General features: G+C 41.6%; 1 protein-coding gene across 1 annotated transcript in view; it reads right to left on the reverse strand.

Annotated features, from left to right (window-relative positions):
- EHD4 (EH domain containing 4) overlaps positions 1–23,646 on the reverse strand; it is a 61,792-nt gene that overhangs the window by 29,227 nt on the left and 8,919 nt on the right. Inside the window, exons 2-3 of the mRNA XM_045015745.1 lie at positions 17,294–17,470; positions 9,124–9,221 (exon numbers count right to left, since the gene is read on the reverse strand). Of these exons, the coding sequence (XP_044871680.1) occupies positions 9,124–9,221; positions 17,294–17,470 (275 nt within the window). The remainder of the gene's footprint in view (positions 1–9,123; positions 9,222–17,293; positions 17,471–23,646) is intronic.

Raw genomic sequence — 23,646 nt, forward strand, 5'->3', positions numbered from 1 at the left:
ACATCACCCTCGTACATGTCGTGGATGAGTCTGATATAACGTTCAGATATCGGTTTCATTCTCATACACCACCAGTTGACTTCTCAAGACTGATGAACGTTACGTGCAGGGTTTCTCTCTTTTCTTTATATTTTTCCACTATCAATCTTAATGCACTATTGACTTGTCTGGCACAAATCCAAATGATCACTAATCTTTACTTCTCTTCATAGTCTCTTATCAATAACTTTCTCTCAGATCTTCATCATGTGGCTCATACTGTGTGTGTGTGTGTCTACACACACACAGAGTAATTCATTGCAATCATTTGCATCTTTTTGTTTATTCCAAATCTAATTTTTTAGCGGAACTAGACACAGAAGTTTGGGTATTTTTTAAAGCTAGAATTATTTCAAGGTGCAAAATAGCCAATTTTCTGCCTCCCTCCTCTGCACACACTTTCTAAAACCCTTGGTGCCTTAAGTATTCATCTGAATCCCAGTGAAACTAACCAGTTGTTAAAACATCAAGGATTGACCTCTGAACACTACAGCAGCAAAAAAGCCATTGTATTGTCAGAGATTGCTGGAGACATAGGGAAGACACTAATTTTCCATATGTAGTAAGATGAGGCCCTGAAACATAAAACCTTGGTATCAGAGGCCCAGTATGAGGCCTGAACTAAAGTAATGGTCAAGACTTTGCTAACATAAAGCAAAGTTAAGCTGTGAGCCAGAGGCAGGCCCTGCTCACAAAAATTGTCAAGAAGGTGGCTGCTAATTGGATGTATACACATATCTAAAGGGTATCAAGCACTAATAGGATAAAAATGGACCAGGATGGCACCAGAACAGTGCGGTACGAACACATTCCACATATGAACAGGCTGACCAATCCTAAAAGAGAGTCAAAAGGATATGATAGACAAGACTTGTTTGTTCAAACCAACATGTACCAGGAGAGAGGCAGCACCCCAACACGCAGAGGGGTTGTACCTTGCTACGTAGAGGGGTTCACCTCAATACGTCAGGATTGATGTGTAACTTGTTTGTACCTGTGTATAAGAATGCGTCCCTGGGGTAGTGACTGTCTGGCCTAGGGGGCAATGGTAAATCCCGCTGAGCCAGTCCATTGTCAGGGAGCAAATATGTACTAATAGAACTGTAGACATCTGATCTGGGGAGCTAGAGACTGTGTTTTGTTTGGCAATAAACCTGGCCGGGTGCCTTCGTACCTTATTGGAGTCTGTGGTCATTGGGCAGTTCGCTTGAGATCTGCTGTGCCAGCTATCTGCGCAGAGCTGGGACAGCAGAAGGAAGAATACACGTGCACGCAGCCAACTTATCAACATTGAACAGAGCAGAGCACCACACTGGTGGCATCTGACAACATCATATACCTCATTGTTCAACAGTATCAAGCAGCCAAGACTTTTTTTTTTTTTTTAAACTATGCCTCCCCCTTCATTTCATGTTAATGTCAGCGGTTAACTGTTGATGTAAACCAGGAAGAGCTGCTAAATGTGTTTTGTTGTAATTGAAATGGAAGCTTTTCCAGTGCCCCACCTCCTTCCTTCCCTTCCACTTATTTTCTTTTCAGATCCTGTTGGCAACATACACAACGTGTCTGAAATAACTCAGCAAACATCACACCTTGTGTTACCACAGAACCTTCTCACGTATGGCAAGGTGCCCACAGCATATACACATCCTGCAGGCGTCATATTGCTATGTATTTACACATACTGCTTGAAATCTCCCGCAAGTTTAATGAGAGGCTAGATGCATAATAAAGCTTATGGAATATCTTGCTTGTTCGTAAGGGCAGGACAATGGTGTTTTCAAAGAGAGCCAGCTTTGAAAAGTGCACAGAACCTAACCTTGGAAAGGGGAATGTAAACTTTTGTCCCTTTTCAAAAGTTGTCGGTTGCTCTTTCTTTCTTGAGTAACTAGTCAAATTTTCCAAAGCTTTTAATAAAATATATGGGTAAGTAGTCATGCTGAAGGGCAGGCACCAGGGTGGGTTTATTAATACAGAAGAAAGCTTAATATCTTACATTTTAAATTATACAGTTTCTACATTGGATTTTAATCAGTCAACACAGGAATAATTTTACTTATTCCCAGTAAATTAGTAATGCTTGTCAAGTCTTTCTTGCAATTATGTTTGCACATGTAAACTGATAGTTAATAGTTAAACCATTCAACAATTGCTTCATAGAAAAAGAGTGAAACCTTTAACTCTATGCCCTGAAAGCAAAGAATGGATTTCCTTCCCCACCATGCACACACACGCACAAAATATTACCAGAGAGGCAGATTGCTGCTCACCAAGTTGTCAGAAGGTGACCGAACTTTTCTTTCACAAATGTCATTGAATCAATCAGGTGACTGCCAATGTGAGTGTCAATAATGATGGTAGTTGTATGATATGGACAGTGGATAGAGGGCTCAGACTAGCCATCAGATGGTACTAAATTTTCACTTAGTAACCTAGACCAGTGCAATATTTCCCCATCTAATTAATTTATAGGGGCGGGGGATCCAGTTCGTTCTCGTTCGTTCTCTCTCTCTCCTCTCCTCTCCTCTCCTCTCCCTCACTCACTCACACACACACACACACACCCTTAAAGAAGGAAAAGGTAGAAGGAAACTGAAATTTAAAAAAGGTCATTGAAATATGAAATTTAGAAATAATGACAAAAGCGACTCTTCCAAATAAACAGCACTATGGGCTGGGAGATTTCAGGCCACACAAACAGAACGTGAACTGCTAAATACAAGTAAGTCAGCAGTCAGCTCAGAAACAAAAGGAAATGGCAGTTCCTATAGAAGATGAACAAGCATCTAATTTTAGTTCGAAGCAGTTGGTGAGATAAAATACCAGTATCATATTATTTAAGGTTTGGGCTGAAATACGAGAAATAAAACACGCTTAATTGGGTACCAGGGCAGTAATAAATTGGCTATATAAGAAATTGCTTCATTTGGCCTTAGCGGAGGTCCAATAAGTAGGAATGACATCATTTGTTTGTAAGGGGTATAAAAAAGTAAACTCTTAAAGGGTTCTTTGCTAATACCTGTCTGATCAAGTTGGAGCCGACCAACGTGGGTCTAAGAACACCTGGGTATCTTGATCAAATGCTTATAAATGTTTTGTTACTGTTTGGATATGGTAAATTACTTATTATTTAGGCTTTTTAGGCCTGTTTAGAGCAATTCTATGAATACATTCAGCCTCTGGATTTAATAGAGGAATTTATGGCTAAATTAGAGTCATGGTAATGCCCTGCATAAATAATAATTTCAGCAAGAATGAAGGGGCAAGAACAAACACCCCTAACTCGCAAGAATGAATCAGGTGTTGCAGGAAAGCAGAGGACAATTCCCACACCTGAAGGAGGAGAACGGCAGTTTTATTGCTAACAGAAACCAGCTACTTGTGATGTGATCCTCCTTGTTCCCCCCTCGTATGAGTGTTGCTGGTCTACCTGCGTGCAACAGAGATGATTTCTTTCATATATCCCATTAACCAGAGGGGAAGGGATCACAGGTTCCTATGTCTCTCTTGGCTCCAGGGATAAAGACGCCCCTGCTCTGATAGCACCTCCCCACCCCAACCCCGCCCTCCAGTATGGCCTTCCTCTGCCACTGCTAGCTGATATTCACAGGATGAGGGTGTAGGGTGAACGCGAACATGCATTTCTGTCCTACTAGCAATATTCTTCAATCTCTGCTGGTCTTTGGGTATTGAGGATGCACAGTTCTGCCCCTTTCCACCCCTAGATTGTCTAAAGGGTCCACTGCTAGTTCTCCTCTGTAGATCTTAGCAGCTTGGCTGCTTCCTGCTACTACTATGGTAGAAATAAAGGGTATGTTTACAATGCAGCCTAGGCCCAGGGCTCACACCCAAGCTCAAGCCTTACCCCTCTTCTGAATACACACAAATCACACTAACCCGGGTCTCACAAGCAGGGTCCCAGAACCTCACAAGGGTGGAGGGTCTGAGCCTGAGTCAAGCCAGGACCCTACTGCTTTGCAGTACAGACACAGACCCACTGGGCTTGTCCTCTGGGAGTCCGACAACACTAAGTATTCCATAGTCCCACAGGCCAACCTCCTTTGTCATCTACATAGCCAAGTTTGGTGGATTGTCAAGTTTTCCCCCACTGCACCATGAACAAAGGGCTAGAGCGGCCACACTTTGGAAGGGTGCTAGGAAGAGGGTGGTTAAACTTGGGTCTGCATAGAACCATGGAAGTGTAGGACTGGAAGGGATCTCAATACGTCATCTTAACCAGTCCCCTGCAATCAGGGTAGAACTTAGTAATGAAGTAATAATAATACATAATGTAGTGTAGATGCTGGAGCTCCAGGGTGAGACCCAGGATTCAAGAAGTTCTAACCGAGGATTATAAATGAATGCAGACGCTCAAGCCCTAGGTTAACAAACCCAGGGTCTGCTCACTCGAGTTCTGCTAAACCTGGGCTTACATTGCAGCGTCTGCTTTTTGCTCAGATGCTATCAGCATGGGCAGGACTTACTTTTGCTAGTGGAGAGGGTAACTCCTAATGGTTTTAAAATACAACCTTTCTTACAAAGCCAGGGTCAAGGTTCTTTGGTTTCTTAAAACCACGCTCAGTAGCTTTAACTCTCACACAACTAGTGTACCAAATAAACTTTCACTATTGGAGAGAAAAAATGTTAGGAGTTGTGCCCTGGGAGACTACAACTTAATTCTCATTGCCAGAGGCCAGTCTCTACTTTCTACAAGGTGGACTCTGTTTGTTAAGACATTTTAGATACAAAAGTTCATGAGTAATCTGGAATCTTAAATCCCATTCACGTTAGTACACAATTGATTTAGAAAATCATTTAACAAGTTTATATGGTTTGAAATGTATTAAGTTAAACTATTTTCACAATAAGGTTATTGTTCATACTTCTTCAAGAAACAGCTCAGAGAGGCTTTGCACTGCACTCAATCACAGGTCTGTTCCTCACAAAACCCATTGTTTACATAAATGTTTGACAATACAATAAGTAGACCCAACAAGCAGCTGTATTTGCATTGATTGAGCAGTCATTATGTCACACACTGGGGCATGCATCTGAACCTTCAGTACTTCAAATATATGTGGGTGAGCACAGTGTATTTGCATAAAAATATGAGCATGTAACAGGACTATTTACTCATTTGTACACACCTGAATTTGTTGGACTGTGCATCTACAACAAAATCCCAATTCTTGATTCCTTGTTCAAAAGTAGATGTTCTGCCAATCTTGGGGTGAATTGACATGGGAGGTTTGCTGTAGAACAAAGCCCTGTTCACACAACAACTAAACTGGCTAAAGCTACATAGTGATCAGCAGAACTATATTCTAACAAGACTGAAAAAATAGCTGACCTATGTAATGACACAAAGCTAACATTTTCTGCACCTAGTTATTTAAAATTTAGGAACAGAAATCTATCTTCTCCTCTGTCAGTGCCATGTGCACTAGAAACTATACTTCCATTTCTATGGTTATCAGATATTAGGCTACCCTCAAGAAACCACAATGTGATTCATATTATTAAGGAAGAGATCATTATTTTTAAATACACAAAGAGCTTTGCATGTTGGAGTTATTCCTTCTCTATGTTCAATGAACAGCAAAAGTATCTCAGAGCTGCCATTTACAACTGGCACTGTGGTCACATTTAATACACACACACACACACACACACACGCAAATCCATCTATGAGAGGACAGGAAGTGAAAATGCAGTGTGTTCCAGTCACACTCAGTGTACTGATTTAGCAGATAAGTCAAGAAAATATATTACAATAGTTTTGAGACAATGCATTACAGAAGAGAATATCATTTAGATACTGGAGTGACACCTTACTTGTAGAAGGGTTTTTTTTGTTATTTAAGTAGTTTTTAAAAAGCAGACAGGTCTCCTACAAGCTGTATTAAAAAGCCATGGTCTAATTTTTTGTACAATTTTAGTTTTGCTCCCTTTCAAGTACAATGCATATATCATAATAAAATATCTGAAAATAACATTTGGGAGTTTGCAGTACTAGCCGATTTGCGCTGATGAATAGACATGTTGGCTTCATAGGAGTCAGAGATGCCTCTTGTTAATGTAAACCATATTGTGTCAATATGGCTGAGAATCTCTGTCAGAATAGAGATGACAGGAACTTGGCAGGATGTAATATCAACAGTCCTCTACCATATTGACTTAGTAGTTCATCTCATAGCTACTGTAAGATCTGCTTCCATGAAAAGAGGAACAACAAAGGACAGGTATTCATTCTCCATTTCCATTTTTTTATTACTAACAATAGCAGATTATTTCAAGTGAATTTGCTAGTTGAATTTACTAGTTATAGTCTTCTTAGTACAATATAAATATAAGTATGAAACACAAATAAACTATATTAAAATACCATAAGGCTGCAAAAGCTTAGGAAATGCCTGTGCAACTTTAATTCAGACTCCTTGTGCATATGCATTGTGATGCAGTCTTTAATTACATGAACACATGCTACCTTTTCCACATGACATTTCTTAACTTTTGAGTGCTTAACTTTGCAACCTTAATATTCTTTTAATGTAAGCTTTTTGTATGTAATTTTGAGGTTTTTAAAAAAGCAAACTGAAAAAACAAATTCCATCATGTGGCATCACACTGACACCAAACGGGTCATGAGCGAAGTTGGAACCTTTAGTTTCATTGCGCAGACCTCTGACAATTGAACTAACGAAGTAACTGATAATAGTCCTAGGTTTTCATCTTCGCTAGATTAGAGGGGGATAAGACATTTTGCCATGGGGTTTCATCTGTCCCAATCCTGTCTCTTCTCCCATCATGGGCTCCTTGTACAAGTCAAATTCTTCTTGCCTACCCAATCCCAGACCCCACTGCTCAGTCTACTCAGCCCAGTCCCAGTCTCCTCACCAGTCCCAGTTCTCCCCCTCCCACTCCAACTCCTCATCCCTAATCTCCCTACCCAGCCAGTCCCAGTTCCCCACTCCTGGCTCCTCATATGATCTGTCTCTCCCCTCCCCACCCACTGGCTTCCACTCCTAGTCTCCTTCCCCATGCTCCTCATCCAATTTCAGTCCCCTCTGCACCCCAACTCCTCACCAAACCTATCTTCTCTCCTCTCTCATGCCTGTTCCACTCCACACTGGTTCCTAGTCCCAGTCTTCTTGTCCAGTAGGTCTCAGACTCCTCTCCTTTCCTGTCTCTCAATCCTAGTCTCTTTACCAACTAGGCCTAGCCACTCTACATCCCCCAGTATCCCAGCTCCTTGTCATATCTCAGTGTTCCCTGCCTCCAGCCATCTGATTCCTGGCCCACCCTCCTGTTTCCCTCACCAGCTCCCAGTCCTTTCCTGGCTCCCAACACCAGTCTCCTTGCACAACCAGGCCTAACCTACCTTTTCCCCCTGCTGCAGCACCCAATCCCTGCCTCTCCGCCTTCTTGCCCAACAAGCTCCAGTTTCCCTACCTCAGGTCCCTGTCTCACCAGACCCCTTTTTGCAATCTACTCCTTTCCATCCCCTCCACATTCTAATCAGATGGCTTCTTCCAAGCTGCCTGGGCACTGACAGGAGCGACATTGAGACGACAGGAGAGACATACTTTCTGCTATCAGTTCCAGTGAATTATCCCCCACAGGCCCACAGCAGTCATTACTGGTAAAGTCTGGTTTCAACCCTGTAGCCCTGGGCTGGAGGGAATATGATCAGTTGCTCTGTGGAGATGGTGCAAGCGCAATATAGTCAGCTCTAGGAGCTGTGAGGGGATGAATCATGCTCAATCACTCTGCTGGGATGGTGTATGCTCAGTTTTGTCAGCACTAGGAGATGCAAGAGGTGTGAGAACAAAAATCTTCAGAGATTTTAGCTGCTAAAATCGATGAAGTTTCTATTGAGCAGGTGCAAACTGCCATTTTTCAAAGGCTTATAACCCGGCCAAATTTAGGTGGATTTTTCATAGGGGCAGCAAAAGCCATTTCACAGGGGCATCCCTGACACAAATTCCAGCCTCCCTGCCAAATTTCAAGTGCCTGGTCCAAAGCGTGGGAGTGATAGAGCATTTCACATAAAAGGTCTCAAATTTTTTACACGGGCAAAGCAACCTATCTTTTCCTCGCTTTAGTCTCCGAAATGGCTAAATCATTTGGCTGAAATTTTCCAAAATAATTCAGCCTGAGGTAGACAACAAGCATGGAAAATTTCAGCTCAAACAGTTAAAGTTTGGCAAAGTGATAAGCAACTGAAAACACGGTGTTATAATAGCAAGAGTTGGGCAGCCTTAATAGCTATCAGCCTCGCCTATAATTATAATCTACATATTTATAATTTACATTATTCACACTACTAAATGTAACCAATTTCTGGAACTACAACACTCATTTACTATTCTTCTGAAAATCCACCCAAATTTGGGTAAGTTATAAGCCTTTGAAAAGAGTTGTGGTTTGCATGATCAATAGAGACTTTGTCAATTTTTGCAAATATTCAGTGTGATGTTAAACTACACCTCTACCTCGATATAACGCTGTCCTCGGGAGCCAAAAAAAAATCTTACTGCGTTATAGGTGAAACCGCGTTATATCTAACTTAATTTGATCCGCCAGAGTGCGCAGCCCCGCCCCGCCGGAGCACTGCTTTACCGCATTATATCTGAATTTGTGTTATATCAGGTGGCGTTATATCGGGGTAGAGGTGTACTTGAAGTTTCTTGTTGGTTGTTTCTTTAGTTTTATATACACTGAGGATTGTGTTTGATGGACTCTGAAAATTCAACACAATGTTTTTTGTTTTTGTTTAATTAAAGTGCTTTGGTGCATTTCAGCACAATAACAAAAGCCCCTGCACCACTCAACATGAATGGAACATTGATCCCAATCTCTACAGCTAACCTCAAAACATTGATTGCAACAGACTTTGTAACATTTGTTCAGCACAGAGACCCAAAAAGAGACAATTTACACACAGGTCTCCCACATCACAGTGGAACTGCACCATTTCCAAGCCACTGGAGCAGGCCCTTAAGACAGATTAGCGGGACCAATTTCCCAGTACAGCAGAACAGGTCACTAGAGGTGTTAGTTACTTTGACTGCTTCAACTCACCTCTACTGATGCGCTGTTTCTCTCCTGAAAGAATGCCAGGACTATCAATGATGCTGATGCTCTTCAGAACCTCATTAGGTAACTGAGCACACATGAACCTGCAGGGAAGGAGGAAAGACATTATTTACAGCAGCTCTAGTTCTTGGTTAGATTGCCTGTAAAAATCCCCACTCTCGAGTCCATGTACTCTTAAACAAAGGTGAACCTCTTTGTAAAGCAGTGAACACTGGGGTCACTGTATTGCCTACCACAATTGTTCAATCATGAGATTTTAAAAAATAATATTTTTGGTGTTCCTTTAATTTGCCTTCAAGTTTCTGAGCCCCTACAGTACACTCCATTCACATTTTCAGGCTTTTTTCTGCAGCAATTAGAGCCAGAAACTTTCATTTAAAAAAAAAATCAGATTCTCATGTAACTACTTGCCTCCAGGAGCCGAGGCTGTACTAAAAATACCAAGGATAATGAAACATTTGATAAAATCGTTAGGGATGGCAACAATGGGTCACACACTTGCCATGGCAAGAAACCAAATGCTGGGTGCAAAGTTACTGCATATATACAGCTATGGCCTCAGTTCCTTTCCATTTAGTAAAAATCCCAGAGACTCTAAAAATCTGAGGAAGGCAGGTAGAAAGCTACAGAGATATCAGAATTGTAATAAACTGTCAAATCAGGAGAGTAGTCCTGCTTAAACACATACAAAGAACTCCAAAGACCAGCCTTACACACCACAGTGGTAGAAAGTGCTCAGGCAGAGTTCTTCTGACCTGGAAAAATATAGTTTAAGGTCTTTGGGTACTATATCATCTGCAAGTTCATAACGGGCTTGTATATAAAATATGAGCCGCTTTGACACTTTCCAAGTGCTGATAAATCTAAAGGGAAAAGCTATCCCTGTATGTCATTAATAGCCTAGGAGACTTGCACAAGACTTGCCTTATTTAGGTAGCAGCTCAGGGCCCTATCAACAACTGGACAGTGAAGCCTATCCCCCCTCTGGTAAAATGTGTAATATAGGGGAATAAAATACAGACAGGCTAATTATTTCAAATGGATAAAAAAAAATCACCTTCAGAGCTTTAGGCAGAAATTTAGCAGGTGAGTAGGAACATCTTATCCTTATGGAACACTGTAAGGAGAGTCAGCCAATAGGTTTTGGATCTCACTGACTCTCATGGCTGACATTAATGATATCAGTAACAGGGTCTTCAGAGACAGCACAGTGGCCACGCTCCCAAAATTCAAACGGTAGTGCCCTCAACTTGGCAAGTAGTGCCCTCACCTTGGCAAGTCCCAAGAAAGTGGTGCTTCAGACAGTAGATGTCTGAAGAAGAAAGATCTTTGAATAGATATATGAGCTGATATAGCCAAATAATGAACCTCGTACTTAAAGACCAAACTGGCCTATGATAGTAAATAGTCCAGCATAGAGGCAGATGCTAAAACAATTTTCTTCTGAGCGGTCTAAAGAAAGATGTTCTGTACTGTACTGTGTAGAATTCATGGCTCTCTAACAAAACATACCGCAGTCGAAGTCAAAATGTGTTAGTATAGTATGGTTCAGGCAGCCAACTGCAGAAATCTCAAGTCCAGATGGAGAATATGCTCCTGCTTCTAAGATAGACAATCTAGAAGATCCAGGAGAATTGGAGGGCCCAAGTTAGGGTAGGTCTATACTCACCGTCCAGGTCGACGCGGTGAGTTCGACTTCTCGGAGTTCGATAGTTCGAACTCCCCGCGCGCTCCGGTCGACTCCGGAACTCCACCTCCACGAACGGCGGTGGCGGAGTCGACCTTGGAGCCGCGGAGTTCGACCCCGCTGCGTCTGGACGGGTAAGTCAGTCGAACTAGGGTACTTCGAGTTCAGCTACGCTATTCGCGTAGCTGAACTTGCTTACCCTAGTTCGACCCCCCCACTTAGTGTAGACCAGGCCTTAGAAGCTATCAACAAAACTCAAGCCTTGTCTTATTTTCCAGGTGACCTTTAGAAGTAATGATATTGGAGAAAATGCACAGAGAAACTCCTTGCTTTTATCCATTAAAAGGCATCGCTCAGGAAACCAAACTCTGTATCTGTCCGTCATCCCTTCTGATTCAGAGAGACACAACCACCTAGACTTTTCAATAGCACACGTTAAGTAAACAACATTATCTCAGTATCTCCTATAATTACTATAGAGAATACAAAGGAGTACTAAATATAGCAAATTCTGCAAACATCAAAGTAGCCTTATCTAAGTAAAGGTTTTGCAAGTTTGTGCTGCTTTTGAAAGGTCAGTGAGACGCTGCTATTAAAAAAAACTTTGCCCTTCACTTCCCAACAGCAGAGATAATAAACGAAACAATGCACTAAAAAGCACGAAACTGGCCAGATTCTGAGGAACAACACTATATAGGCATCAACAGTCAAGGAAATACAAAAATGTAAACATACATCAGATGCAAGACTTGACCCCTAGAATATAAACTAGATGATCAAGAGGACAAAAGGAGAGCAAGGGCCAATATATACAAGGTGAAAACACCTTCTTTTATTAGAAATATATTGTAGAGACTGAATTTTTTCTTAATCCACGCACTTGCACACCATCTCATCTTTATGTAGAAAGCCTGGTGGCTGTTTAGTATCAGCTAGAAAATTCAGCAGCCATCTTATGAGAAAGAAGAACCTTTATTTCAGCTGAACAATGCTACAATGTTCAAATTTCTCCACAAGCCAAATGACGTAACAGCAGTGATAGGTTGTACAGGCAAAACAAGAGCTATAGTTAGATGTGGGGATAACACTGCAGATCACACAAGAAGCATTAATAGGATACAGAAGAGGACAAGCTAGAAAAGGAGTGATAAACAGGAGTACAAATTGAAGTTAGAAATGGCTGGCTGCAGTTTCTAGATTAGCCTATGACCTGAAAGCAAAGTGGAGCCAGGTTACAAAAATATTTCCACAAAGGGTAGGTCAGTCTAATATTTCATATAAAAGTTTCAAACTGTAAATGTAACTATATCAGCATGATCAGTTTAAACTGTTTTTTATGACAATTTTAAGAAAAAGCTCTGCTATGGACCTGAAATGCAATAAATCCTAGTTCTGAGATAACTCTCAAAGCACATTTGTCTCATATACACCTTGCTATTGTACTTAACTGTCCAGAAGCAAACAGACATGCACCAAAAAACAGGTTTACAAAGTTGTTGTAAAACAGTGCTGTAGTGCCATAAGTACAGTAATGAAACTTTCCTCCCCATTAGCACCATACATAGGATTTTCATTCCATATTTTCCACATTTGAAATTAAACTTACAAGTACAGAAACACAAGTACAAGCAGTGATATCAGAGTATCACTGCAAGTGTAAAAGTGAGACGTCTTCATCAGAATGGAATCAACAAGAAACCTTGGGTATATTGCAGAAAGAATCTTGCATAGATGACTTGTCTGTTTCCAGCACACTTGCCAAGCCTCTCAAAAGATAATAAATCAAGAAGGAGCAAATAAGTGCCATGCTACAAAGATCAATTTACCAACATATACCATCTTCCATTTCATTCCATTCCTGATTTGAACGCATCTCCTTTGTCTACAAGTAGAGCAGTGGTCCTTGGCAAGAACAGACTAGGTGAAAACTGAAGTTGATGTACATTGGTCTAGAAATCAGAAGTGAGCCCAAATGTATAATTATTTTGGATTGCAACAATTTTAGAAAGTCTGCCTAAAAAGCAGCTGCAGTATCTGAAACTGAAAACTAAGTTTTGCTTTACTGTCAGAAACCTACATTCAATTTTATTGAATAACCCATACGTAAAACTATGCTGAGAACATCAAGGCTGCTCAAATAAGCAATCAAAACCTCTTTTTTTTTTTTTTAAAAGCCAATTAAGGTTGCACTTACATCCTTAACCCTACCTTCTGGTGTATACTGTATGCATTACCACATAGCCTTTTAATTACATAATCACATGCTATTTCTCAAATGCAGACTAATATCATACAATTTTTTCTGTAACCTTGTAGCAAATTTCAATCTTGAGTACTTCATCAGCACCTAAGGACATGCTAACTAGGGTTTTTTTTTTTTTTTTTAAACAGAACAAAAAAAGAGATACTGTCGCTGCACCTAGGAACTTATAATTTAGTTTTAGACATGTCAACTCCTATCAAGAGCAACAAAAAGTAAGGAGGAATAAAAAGTATAATAATAATGTGGCCAGTTAGATTCATTATGCACAACTCTTGATGGTACTGCTGCATTCTTGTTTGTTTGCTAACTACTCTCAGTCACTATTTCCTCTTGACTGATGTGGGCCTTGTGGAACACGAGTCTTTAAGAAAGACCTGAATTCTTAAAAAAGTGACATTGTATGGAATATGTGGAACACTTTGTGATGTTATTGATACCAATATTATAAAATGCAATGAATCTGACCAGATACGCCGTGTAAAGTATCTGCGAAAATGTTACAATTGGTCAAGTACAATAATCTTGTTTATATGTTTGTATGGGACAAAGGAAGTACATGTTATGAGTTATAGATATGTACGGTATATCTGTATTTCCAAACTTGTGCTGTGTTTCTGGGTGACACCCCCAGACAGACTGGCATCAGCACTGCCTAGCCTGTTCGATGGTCCATCAAGGATCATCAGCGGTACAATGAACCCAGGGAAAGGAGCCAGGGGATACACCTTATGAGTCAGCAAGACATGTAGGGGCATATATCTATGGACAGAGAACTCTAAGGCTTTTCCATGCCATGTGCTGTGAAGCTTGTGTTTGGGACAAAGGAAGTACCAGCCACATGGCAGAAGAATATAAAAGGCTGCATCTTCTCCATTTTGTCTTTATTCCTGCTTCTTACCTCTGGAGTAACTTTTCTACAAACCGAAGTTCTGAACAAAGGTCTGAATGACCCATCCAAGCTGTGGATGTGTTCCAGGGGGACTTTCAAGTCAGCAACACACCAACACTGCTAACAACCTGATATATGGACTTTGAAGTACTTGCATGTATGTACCTGCTTTACCATTTAACAACTCTCTTTTTGTTCCTTCTTTTTTCTTTATAATAAACCATTAGTTTTAGACACTAAAGGATTGGCTGGCAGCGCAGTATTTTGGATAACATCCAAACTAGTATTGACTTGGCAACATGGCTGGCCTTTGGGGTCAGAAGAACATTTTGCATAAGTGAGCAGAGCTGTTAAATAACCTTCTCACTTTACTGGACCGATGCACCAATTGGGAGCAAGGAGATGAGGGAGGGAAAATAAGTAACAAGATCTGAGATATAGGGAAGGTGGAAGTTATGCGAGTCCTTGAATGCAAACTTAAGAAGTTGACACTTGATAGGGTAAGTGGAGGCAGTTGAGGGATTTGGAGCTAAAAGTAACATGGTCAGAATAACAGATGAATGATAATTTTTTGCAGCAATTTTGGACATGCTGACCGGGAGCTTGTAAGTGTCAGGGAGGCGAAGGTTGCTGTCTTATAATCCCATCGCAGTAGAGTATCTTGCACCATGACAACCAAAGCAGTGCATGTATTTAAATAATTTAGTCAGTAACCATGTCCGATACATTTTCTTTTCAGCCAGGAACATAGCCTTCCTTTGGGGCAACTCAGGGGCTGAACAGTTAGCTATGGGGTGATTTAGGAAAGAATCTAGGTCGTCTTATTTATGTCAGCAAATGTTCACTATTACTATGTGTCTGTTTAATCAGTAGTGTATTGTATAAGTACTGTTTACTACATACTTCTCATACACATGGCTTTCCTGGATTGCTTGGTATACAGAATAGTACACAGTACTACACTGTCTTGTGAAGAAAGAATAGAGGAACATGCAATGTTGACCAGAGCTTTGGTCACAATAGCAAGCAGTGTTTGCTACAAAAATACATTTTAAATAAAGCTTAACTGCAACTGCCCAGAGAGCTGACATAGTTATCTACATAAATTCATTTCTTAGCAAACTGATAGTCTGCCTGGCTTCAAGCAGACACAACCTTTCTTCCATGAATAAAAACTACACTCTAACAGCTCTGCTAAAGCACAAGACAGAGTTTATCAGCAGAACAGGAAGCACTCGTGTTAGAAGGGAATCAATTTAACTTAATTTGTCTTGCAGGTCCTGGCTTCCTCTTCAAACCACCACTTAGTACAGCAGGAAAACAAAAGAAGGCTGGTTCATGAAGTGCTTACTCTGTCCACTGAAGTCACTGAGAGTTTTAACTCAGCAGAGGCTGTGGGATTTGACCCAATACATAAATACAGTCTGTTACTCCTGAGGGCATTCTGCGCCAAAAAAAATTAAAATTCTGCACCAAAAAAAATTAAAATTCTGCATACAATATTTTAAAATTCTGCTAATTTTATTTGTCAAATGAATGTGGAGGCTCCAGCATGGCATTGGGGAGCACAGGCCACTGGCTGCACAGAGGTGGGAGATCACTCTGCAGCTCCCCCCGGGACACGGACTCAGCAGTGAGGCTGCACCCAATCCTAACACAGCGCAAGGACCCAGCCTGCCCCAGAAATACCCCAGGGCCCTGCTCCTCTGTGTGGGCTGGCAGGCTCAGCAAGGTCAGATTCAGGTGTGGAGGGGCTTAATGTGGGGGGATCCAGGTGTGGGTTGAGAGGATTCTGTGTGGGGCAATCTGAGTGTGGGCAGCTCAGTAGGGGATCCGAGTGCGGGGGGAATCTGGATCCAAGGCTGGTTGGGGGTTCTGAGTGCAACAGAAATGGGACTCTGCAGGGAGGTCCAGGTGAAGGTGGTTGGGGTTTAGCAGGGGGGTTATATCGGAGTGGGGGGGACAAAGTTCAGCAGGGGGGTCTGGGTGTATAGGGATCCCTCCCCCTGCAGCTGAGGAGTGATGGGTGCAAGAAGTGTGTGTGGGGGGAGTTTGCAGAGCTTCCTGCAGCCGGGGGAGAAATCATGGGGGTGGGTTTGACCTGACCCTGGATGCCATGCAGGAAAAGAGCAAGTTCTGTCCTCCTCAGCCCAGCTGTGACTAGCAGCTGAGCCCAGCACAGGGTAGGAGCCACCAGCTGGGTCTTCCCCAGTCCTGCCTCCTGCCCCACAGTGATTTACCTTTCTGCCAGCTGCCCTGGGCACCTGAAACGTACTGCTGGGGGGGGCTGCATGACCGATCTTGTAGCTTCCCTTTGCTTCCCCGTCAGGGTGTCACATTTTTCTGCAGGGAACACAAATTCTGCTCACGCGCAGTATTCCCCCAGTGGAGTACTATGTGCTCCAGGTTGCAAAGCTTACAAGCAGTTAAAAATCCCACATTTATGCAAAATAAAAATAAATAATAATAATAATAACAACAACAACAACCCACCCAAATCCCAGTACTACGCTGTCTTATCAAAACCCTTGAGGGCTGTCTTCATCTATTCCATTTGTCAAAATTCATCACTTGCAGCTTGGAAGTGCACACAAATCATGCGGAATTTTTCAAATGTTGTCCCTCTTAGGAGGTCTTTTAAATCTCCAGAAACCACTGCTCTAGAGGGCTGTGCCAGGACCTGTGGTATCCAGAGGGCAACACAAAAGCAACGATGTAAAAGAGCACAATAATGGATGCAGACCAAAACTACAACCAACCTGTACCCGAAAGAGCATAGCTGGTGTGGACACACAGCTCCATTGGTACTTACATTGGTGGTAATCTACACGTTCCACTCTCTAAGGCAGAGAAGGCCAGCTAGGGCTAAGTCTGCTCTAGAGTTATGTATTGCTGAAACTCTCACACCCAAGAGATGTTTGGCTGAAGAGACCTTTAAGCAGCTTTTTGTGAATTACTTTTCATAATGACAAGTCCAGTTCCTGTAACTGAACATACATCATATTTATATTTTTGTGTAGTTTGGATCACCATTATAATGTTTGTTTACTGCATGTTATCTTCCTTCACAGTCAACTGTTGTGATTTTATACATTCAGCTCCATCTTAAAAATTCACTATATGGTATTTTAATCTTTAGATATACATTTTTATAACAATTCCCAATTGCTGGTTGCTGCATTTGAATATGCATCATTTGTATTGTTAGAAAGGAATATAGCAGAAAATGAGTAGTCTTAGTAAATGACACAGAGATGGTGAGACGGATGGAATTTTAAACTTAAAAACAAAAGGCCAGCAATAAGCCTGCCCTTACCTGTTCAGAAAAGCGTTTCCAAAGCGGCTGAGTTTACGGAATGGCTTCTTGGGGTCCACAACCAAAGCATTTCCAGGAGTACTCCCTTCTGTATCTCCATACATCACAGCAATGAAAGAATCTGTGGTAGGCTCTGGACCGATCCTCATGCCTGGAAAGTCCTGTTCTAATAAGTACCTAGGGAAGGGGAATTATAAAAAGGAAAGGGAAGATGAGCAAGCATTTAGGTTTTAAAAAAAATAAATAAATACTGCCATTTTCTTTATAATTACATTAAAGAAATAAAATTCAAGAGACATATACCCCCTCAGTCCAACCACCATCAGGGACTAACTTTTTATGCATTTCACTATTTTTCTTGGCTAGAAATAGTTGTCAGAGGGTAAAACTGGAATTCCAACTTTTCACAAAAAGCAGATCATAGAATATTAGGTTGGAAGAGACCTCAGGAGGTCATCTAGTCCAATCCCCCGTTCAAAGCAGGACCAACACCAACTAAATCATCCCAGCCAGGGCTTTGTCAAGCTGGGTCTTAAAAACCTCTAAGGATGGAGATTCTACCACTATTCCCTAGGTAACCCATTCCAGTGCTTCACCATCCTCCTAGTGAAATAGTGTTTCCTAATATCAAACCTACACCTCTCCCACTGCAACTTGAGACCATTGCTTCTTATTCTGTCATCTGTCACCAACTGAGAACAGCCTACCTCCATTACCTTTGGAACCTCCCTTCAGGTAGTTGTAGGCTGCTATCAAATCTCCCCTCACTCTTCTCTTCTGCAGACTAAACAATCCCAGTTCATAGATTCATAGATTGTAAAAGCAGCAAAGAGTCTTGTGGCACCTTATAGACTAACAGACGTTTGGGAGCATGAGCTTTCGTGGGTGAATACCCACTTCGTCGGATGCATGTAGTGGAAATTTCCAGGGGCAGGTATATATAAGCAAGCAAGAAGCAGGCTAGAGATAGCAAGCAAGAAGCAGGCTAGAGATTGTAGGGCTGGAAGGGATCTCGAGAGGTCATCGAGTCCAGTCCCCTGCCCTCATGGCAAGACCAAATACTGTCTAGACCATCCCTGATAGACATTTATCTAACCTACTCTTAAATATCTCCAGAGTTGGAGATTCCGCAACCTCCCTAGGCAATTTATTCCAGTGTTTAACCACCCTGACAGTTAGGAACTTTTTCCTAATGTCCAACCTAAACTGTCTTTGCTGCAGTTTAAGCCCATTGCTTCTTGTTCTATCATTAGAGGCTAAGATGAACAAGTTTTCTTCCTCCTCCTTATGACACCCTTTTAGATACCTGAAAACTGCTATCATGTCCCCTATCAGTCTTCTCTTTTCCAAACTAAACAAACCCAATTCTTTCAGGTCATGTTCTCTAGACCTTTAATCATTCTTGTTGCTCTTCTCTGGACCCTCTCCAACTTCTCCATATCTTTCTTGAAATGCAGTGCCCAGAACCAGACACATATTCCAGTTGAGGCCTAACCAGCGCAGAGTAGAGCGGAAGAATGACTTCTTGTGTCTGGCTCACAACACACCTGTTAATGCATTCCAGAATCATGTTTGCTTTTTTTACAACAGCATCACACTGTTAACTCATGGTGGTCCACTATAACCCCTAGATCCCTTTCTGCCGTACTCCTTCCTAGACAGTCTCTTCCCATCTGTATGTGTGAAACTGATTGTTCCTTCCTAAGTGGAGCACTTTGCATTTGTCTTTATTAAACTTCATCCTGTTTACCTCAGACCATTTCTCCAATTTGTCCAGATCATTTTGAATTATGACCCTATCCTCCGAAGCAGTTGCAATCCCTCCCAGTTTGGTATCATCTGCGAACTTAATAAGCGTACTTTCTATGCCAATATCTAAGTCGTTGATGAAGATATTGAACAGAGACGGTCCCAAAACAGACCCCTGCAGGACCCCACTTGTTATACCTTTCTAGCAGGATTGGGAACCATTAATAACTACTCTCTGAGTACGGTTATCCAGCCAGTTATGTACCCACCTTATAGTAGCCCCATCTAAGTTGTATTTGCCTAGTTTATTGATAAGAATATTGTGCGAGACCGTATCAAATGTCTTACTAAAGTCTAGGTATACCACATCCACAGCTTCTCCCTTATCCCTCAGCCTCTCCTCGTCAGTCATGTGCCCCAGGCCCCTAATCATTTTCGTTGCCCTCCGCTGGACTCTCTCCAATTTGCCTACATCCCTTCTGTAGTGGGGGGACCAAAACTGGACAGAGTATTCCAGGTGTGGCCTCACCAGTGCCAAATAGAGGGGAATAATCACTTCCCTTGATCTGCTAGCAATGCTCCTACTAACGCAGCCCAATATGCCATTGGCCTTCTTGGCAACAAGGGCACACTGCTGACTCATATCCAGCTTCTCATCTACTGTAATCCCCAGGTCCTTTTCTGCAGAACTGCTGCTTAGCCAGTCGGTCCCCAGCCTGTAGCGGTACATGGGATTCTTCCATCCTAAGTGCAGGACTCTGCACTTGTCCTTTTAGAACCTCATCAGATTTATTTTGGCCCACTCCCCCAAGTTGTCTAGGTCACTAAAGTCAGAATAATGAAAGTCAATCCTTCCCTGTAAAACCACAGATAAATACATGCAGTCAACTATAAGATTCACTTCAACAGTTAGGGCTACTAAGTAACTCAAGCATGACTACACAAAATTGTAGCTAATTCAAGGTATGCTGCTGCACATGACTGCTGCCAGCAAATACAGCAATGAATACATTAGGAAGTCTCATTTAGCACATGTGTATTTAAGTTTGTATGTGTGCTGCTAACAGCAACACCTATAGAGAGAGGGTTTTTTTAAACTTGTGGACATGGTCAGAAAAGCAATCATGTGAAAACACCACCAACTTCCTGAACAGATATAACTGCTAGCTGAATTCACAGTCATATCTGCTGATTTTAGTAACATACATAAGTAAACTTTTCTTCCGGTAACACTTGTAGAGCCAACACATGAGGGAGCGGGAGATGAATTTGAGTCTGAATTGCGTAACAGAATTGTTCACTAAGTTCCAATTGCAAAACTAATTTCTGCCCTCAGGCACATATATGCATCTCAGTTGAAGACAATTTCCTTCCTAGTACAGCATTGCACTATTGCCTAGCAGCATTATGATGGGTTTTCCATCTCCCACTGAATCACCCACGGATAGGCTACTGCCAAGGGCAGGACAGCTCCCTTCACAGAGCAGCTGAAGTGCTTAATTTCAGTGGAACTTAAGCACATGCTTAAAAGTTGAGGACAGGCTTCCATGCTTTTCTGAATGGGGAAGTAGTCCCAATTTGAGGCCAATATTAAAAGCAAAATTCAGTCTATTAAGTAACATGCTTTTGCAGCATACAGTGGCTTACCCATTTTTCCAGATTCAGAGAAGAAAAGAGCAACTACAATCAGCCCTGCTTAGCTTCAAGAAAATTGTGCTCTAACTTCCTATTCATAACATGAACAGCAGAACTACCCTAGAAATACCCTGGAAGAGTTGCACCTAGGAAAACAATTGAGGATTTAGTAGTTCAAGAGTCTCCATCAAACAAAGGGAATCTGATTAATCAAGAATTACTAGGTCCATGGGTTTCCCACAGAATTGGTGTATTTAAAGCCAATCATGGCTAACTACAATTTAGGGCTCGTATGCGGATTGCCACTGTCAACAGCTTAAAATAATCAAAATTGGACCTATCCGGACAATTCAGGCTTTACTGGTAGTACCATTGCCCTGACAGCCAATGGCAGAATGCTCTGAGCATTCAGTGGGTGGGAGCCTGGACAAGGCTGCTACTTTGGGGTCAATATTTAGCAATGGTTTGGTAGGTTGTGTGTCATTTTATAAAACAGCACTAATTTAATCTTACTTCAAGACTGCTGTAGCTGCATATACATTCCATGGAGCTTTTCCACTTGTTAAACAATTCCTGCTTCACTCTGCCTTCAGTTCAACAGAACCCAAACCACCATAGATTCTTAGGGTCAAAAGGAACCTCAGGAGGTCATCTAGTCCAACCCCCTGCTCAAAGCAGGGCCAATCCACAACTAAATCCCCAAATGGCCCCCTCAAGGATTGAAGTCACAACCCTGGGTTTAGCAGGCCAATGCTCAAACCACTGAGCTATCCCTCCCCCTGAAAGCCTTATAATATTGGTACAAAGAAGTTAAATTCAAGGAACTAAAAGTATGATAGCTTTGAAATAGTATCTCTTCACCTGCCTCGCTAAACTTGCTTCAAGTAGCAGCAAACATATTGTACAACCTACAGGGAACAACTCCATCGTCTTACTTGAGGTCTAAAATCTGGAGGAATGGTAGAGGGGAAGAACTACTATTTAAAGTGAAATTCTAACAACCCTTTGCTCATACAGACCAAAACCAGAAAGTTAACAAGAGCCAAAAGATTAGAAGAGAGTCTCTCTCTCTGAATCTCCTATTTACTACCATATCAGAACAGGCCAAAGTCCGTCAACTATATTGTTCTGCTTCCAGGAGTGACCTATATCAGCTTCTCCTTAAAGCACCTGCAAGACTGTACAACACCATGACTATGTTATTTATTTGGTAGAAGTGGGGGTGCAGAGAGAGAATAGTATGCATTCTTGAGCTCAGGGATGGTCACTATGGAAATGGATAGCCCTTACACTATTGTAGCTAAGGTCTAAATACTGAAAATGGATCTGCACATCCCTGCACCCACACGGATTCACTTTCAGCATCTAGTCCTTAGATAACACTTACAACTACAGGTGCTAGTGTATTAATCTTTTTTAATCTAAAATTATTTGTATCAGTAGCTGCAGAAGTGAGTTCCATACATCAGGTATAGTTTGCTTTCAAATAAGGATTTCCTTTTCACTGATGTTGCTCTTCTTCAAAAAGAGTCTCTATTTTTGGTTCTAAGTCTCCTATTTTGCTATGAATCAGCATTTCCAAAGACTCCTGCTGATGGAAAATGGTGATTCAGAAGATGGTGATACATACAACATAAAGCTTACAAAGTGGCAGCAACAATCTTAATCCCCAGTTCTGCAAATCAGAGCCAAACAGATGAATCCACAGGTCTCTGAGGAGACCCATTGCGCAGGTGTCCACCAACCTAGATCAGATTACAGGATAATGTCCCTTGGATACTATTACCGCTCATCAACATGTCAGGCACCTTGATGACTGAGGATTTGACCCCAGAGATTTCCCTCTCTCACATCTTCTTTTGTGATTTCTTTTTAGATATCTAGAGCCTGTTCAGGAAACTGCTGGGCACCTGCAACTCTTAATGAATTCAGTGGGAGTTGAACAGTATTGAGCACCTCTCAGGATAAGACCCTTATGAACAGATTTTCGTTATAACAACATAAATGTGCAAATTCAAGATATTTCCATATTCACATATAATCACCATGTGTGAGCAACTACCAAACTTGCACAGGCAAGCCATGGTAACTGCATCTACAACTTAGTTTCACAATTACACAACATTTTGAAAACCAAGCCCTTATAGTAGCAATAATTTATACTTCCCTATTGACTTCCATCCAAGGATTTCAAATCACTTTCCACACATTATGCTTCACACAACTGACCCTATATATTACACAGATTGGCACACTAGAAATACTGAAGATACATATATAACACCCTAGTAAGAGAGATATTATGCATATCTGCAGATAGGAAAACTCTCTGCCTCAGTTTAAGTGACTGCCACAGACTTGCTGTACAACTGTGAGCCAGAGTCCAGAACAGAACCAGATTTTGACTACCAGTTGCAAGTTTTAGCATGTTTCCTCTCAATGTACAAACACCAGTCTCACCCATCCACACAAAAGGAGAGGGCAGTCTCACTAAGAATGAAAAATGTCAGTGTTTTTTGTACAATACATTATGTTAACACAGGAAAACACCCAGATGTACAGTATAATGCCAGTGATCTTATGGCCTTGTCAGCAAAGATCAGTAGAGAAGGTGTCCAAGAGTTTACAGGAAGACTATTTAAAAATAGCATGTGTCTCACAGACAGGCTAGTTCATGACACACACATCCTGTGGACTGCAAGCTTTGCTTCTACATGAGATGCAGTCTTCCTGCACTTATAATGAATGCTGTAAGGTCTTCCCAAGACCTCGCTGCAGAGCTTGAAGCCAAACTGTGGGAAACTTGATTTCAAAATTAGATGTGCCAAGGATTAGGCAGAGTTCATGACATGGTGATCAACCTATAAAGTGCACTGCTTCTGTTATGCTGAACTACTGCATTAGCACAAGCTAACTGCTTCTCAGCAATGTTAAGCAAGGATGCTCCAGCTAGTAATTATTATGACATG

The sequence above is a fragment of the Mauremys mutica genome, chromosome 4 (assembly GCF_020497125.1).
Source record: "Mauremys mutica isolate MM-2020 ecotype Southern chromosome 4, ASM2049712v1, whole genome shotgun sequence".
NCBI lineage: Eukaryota > Metazoa > Chordata > Testudines > Geoemydidae > Mauremys > Mauremys mutica.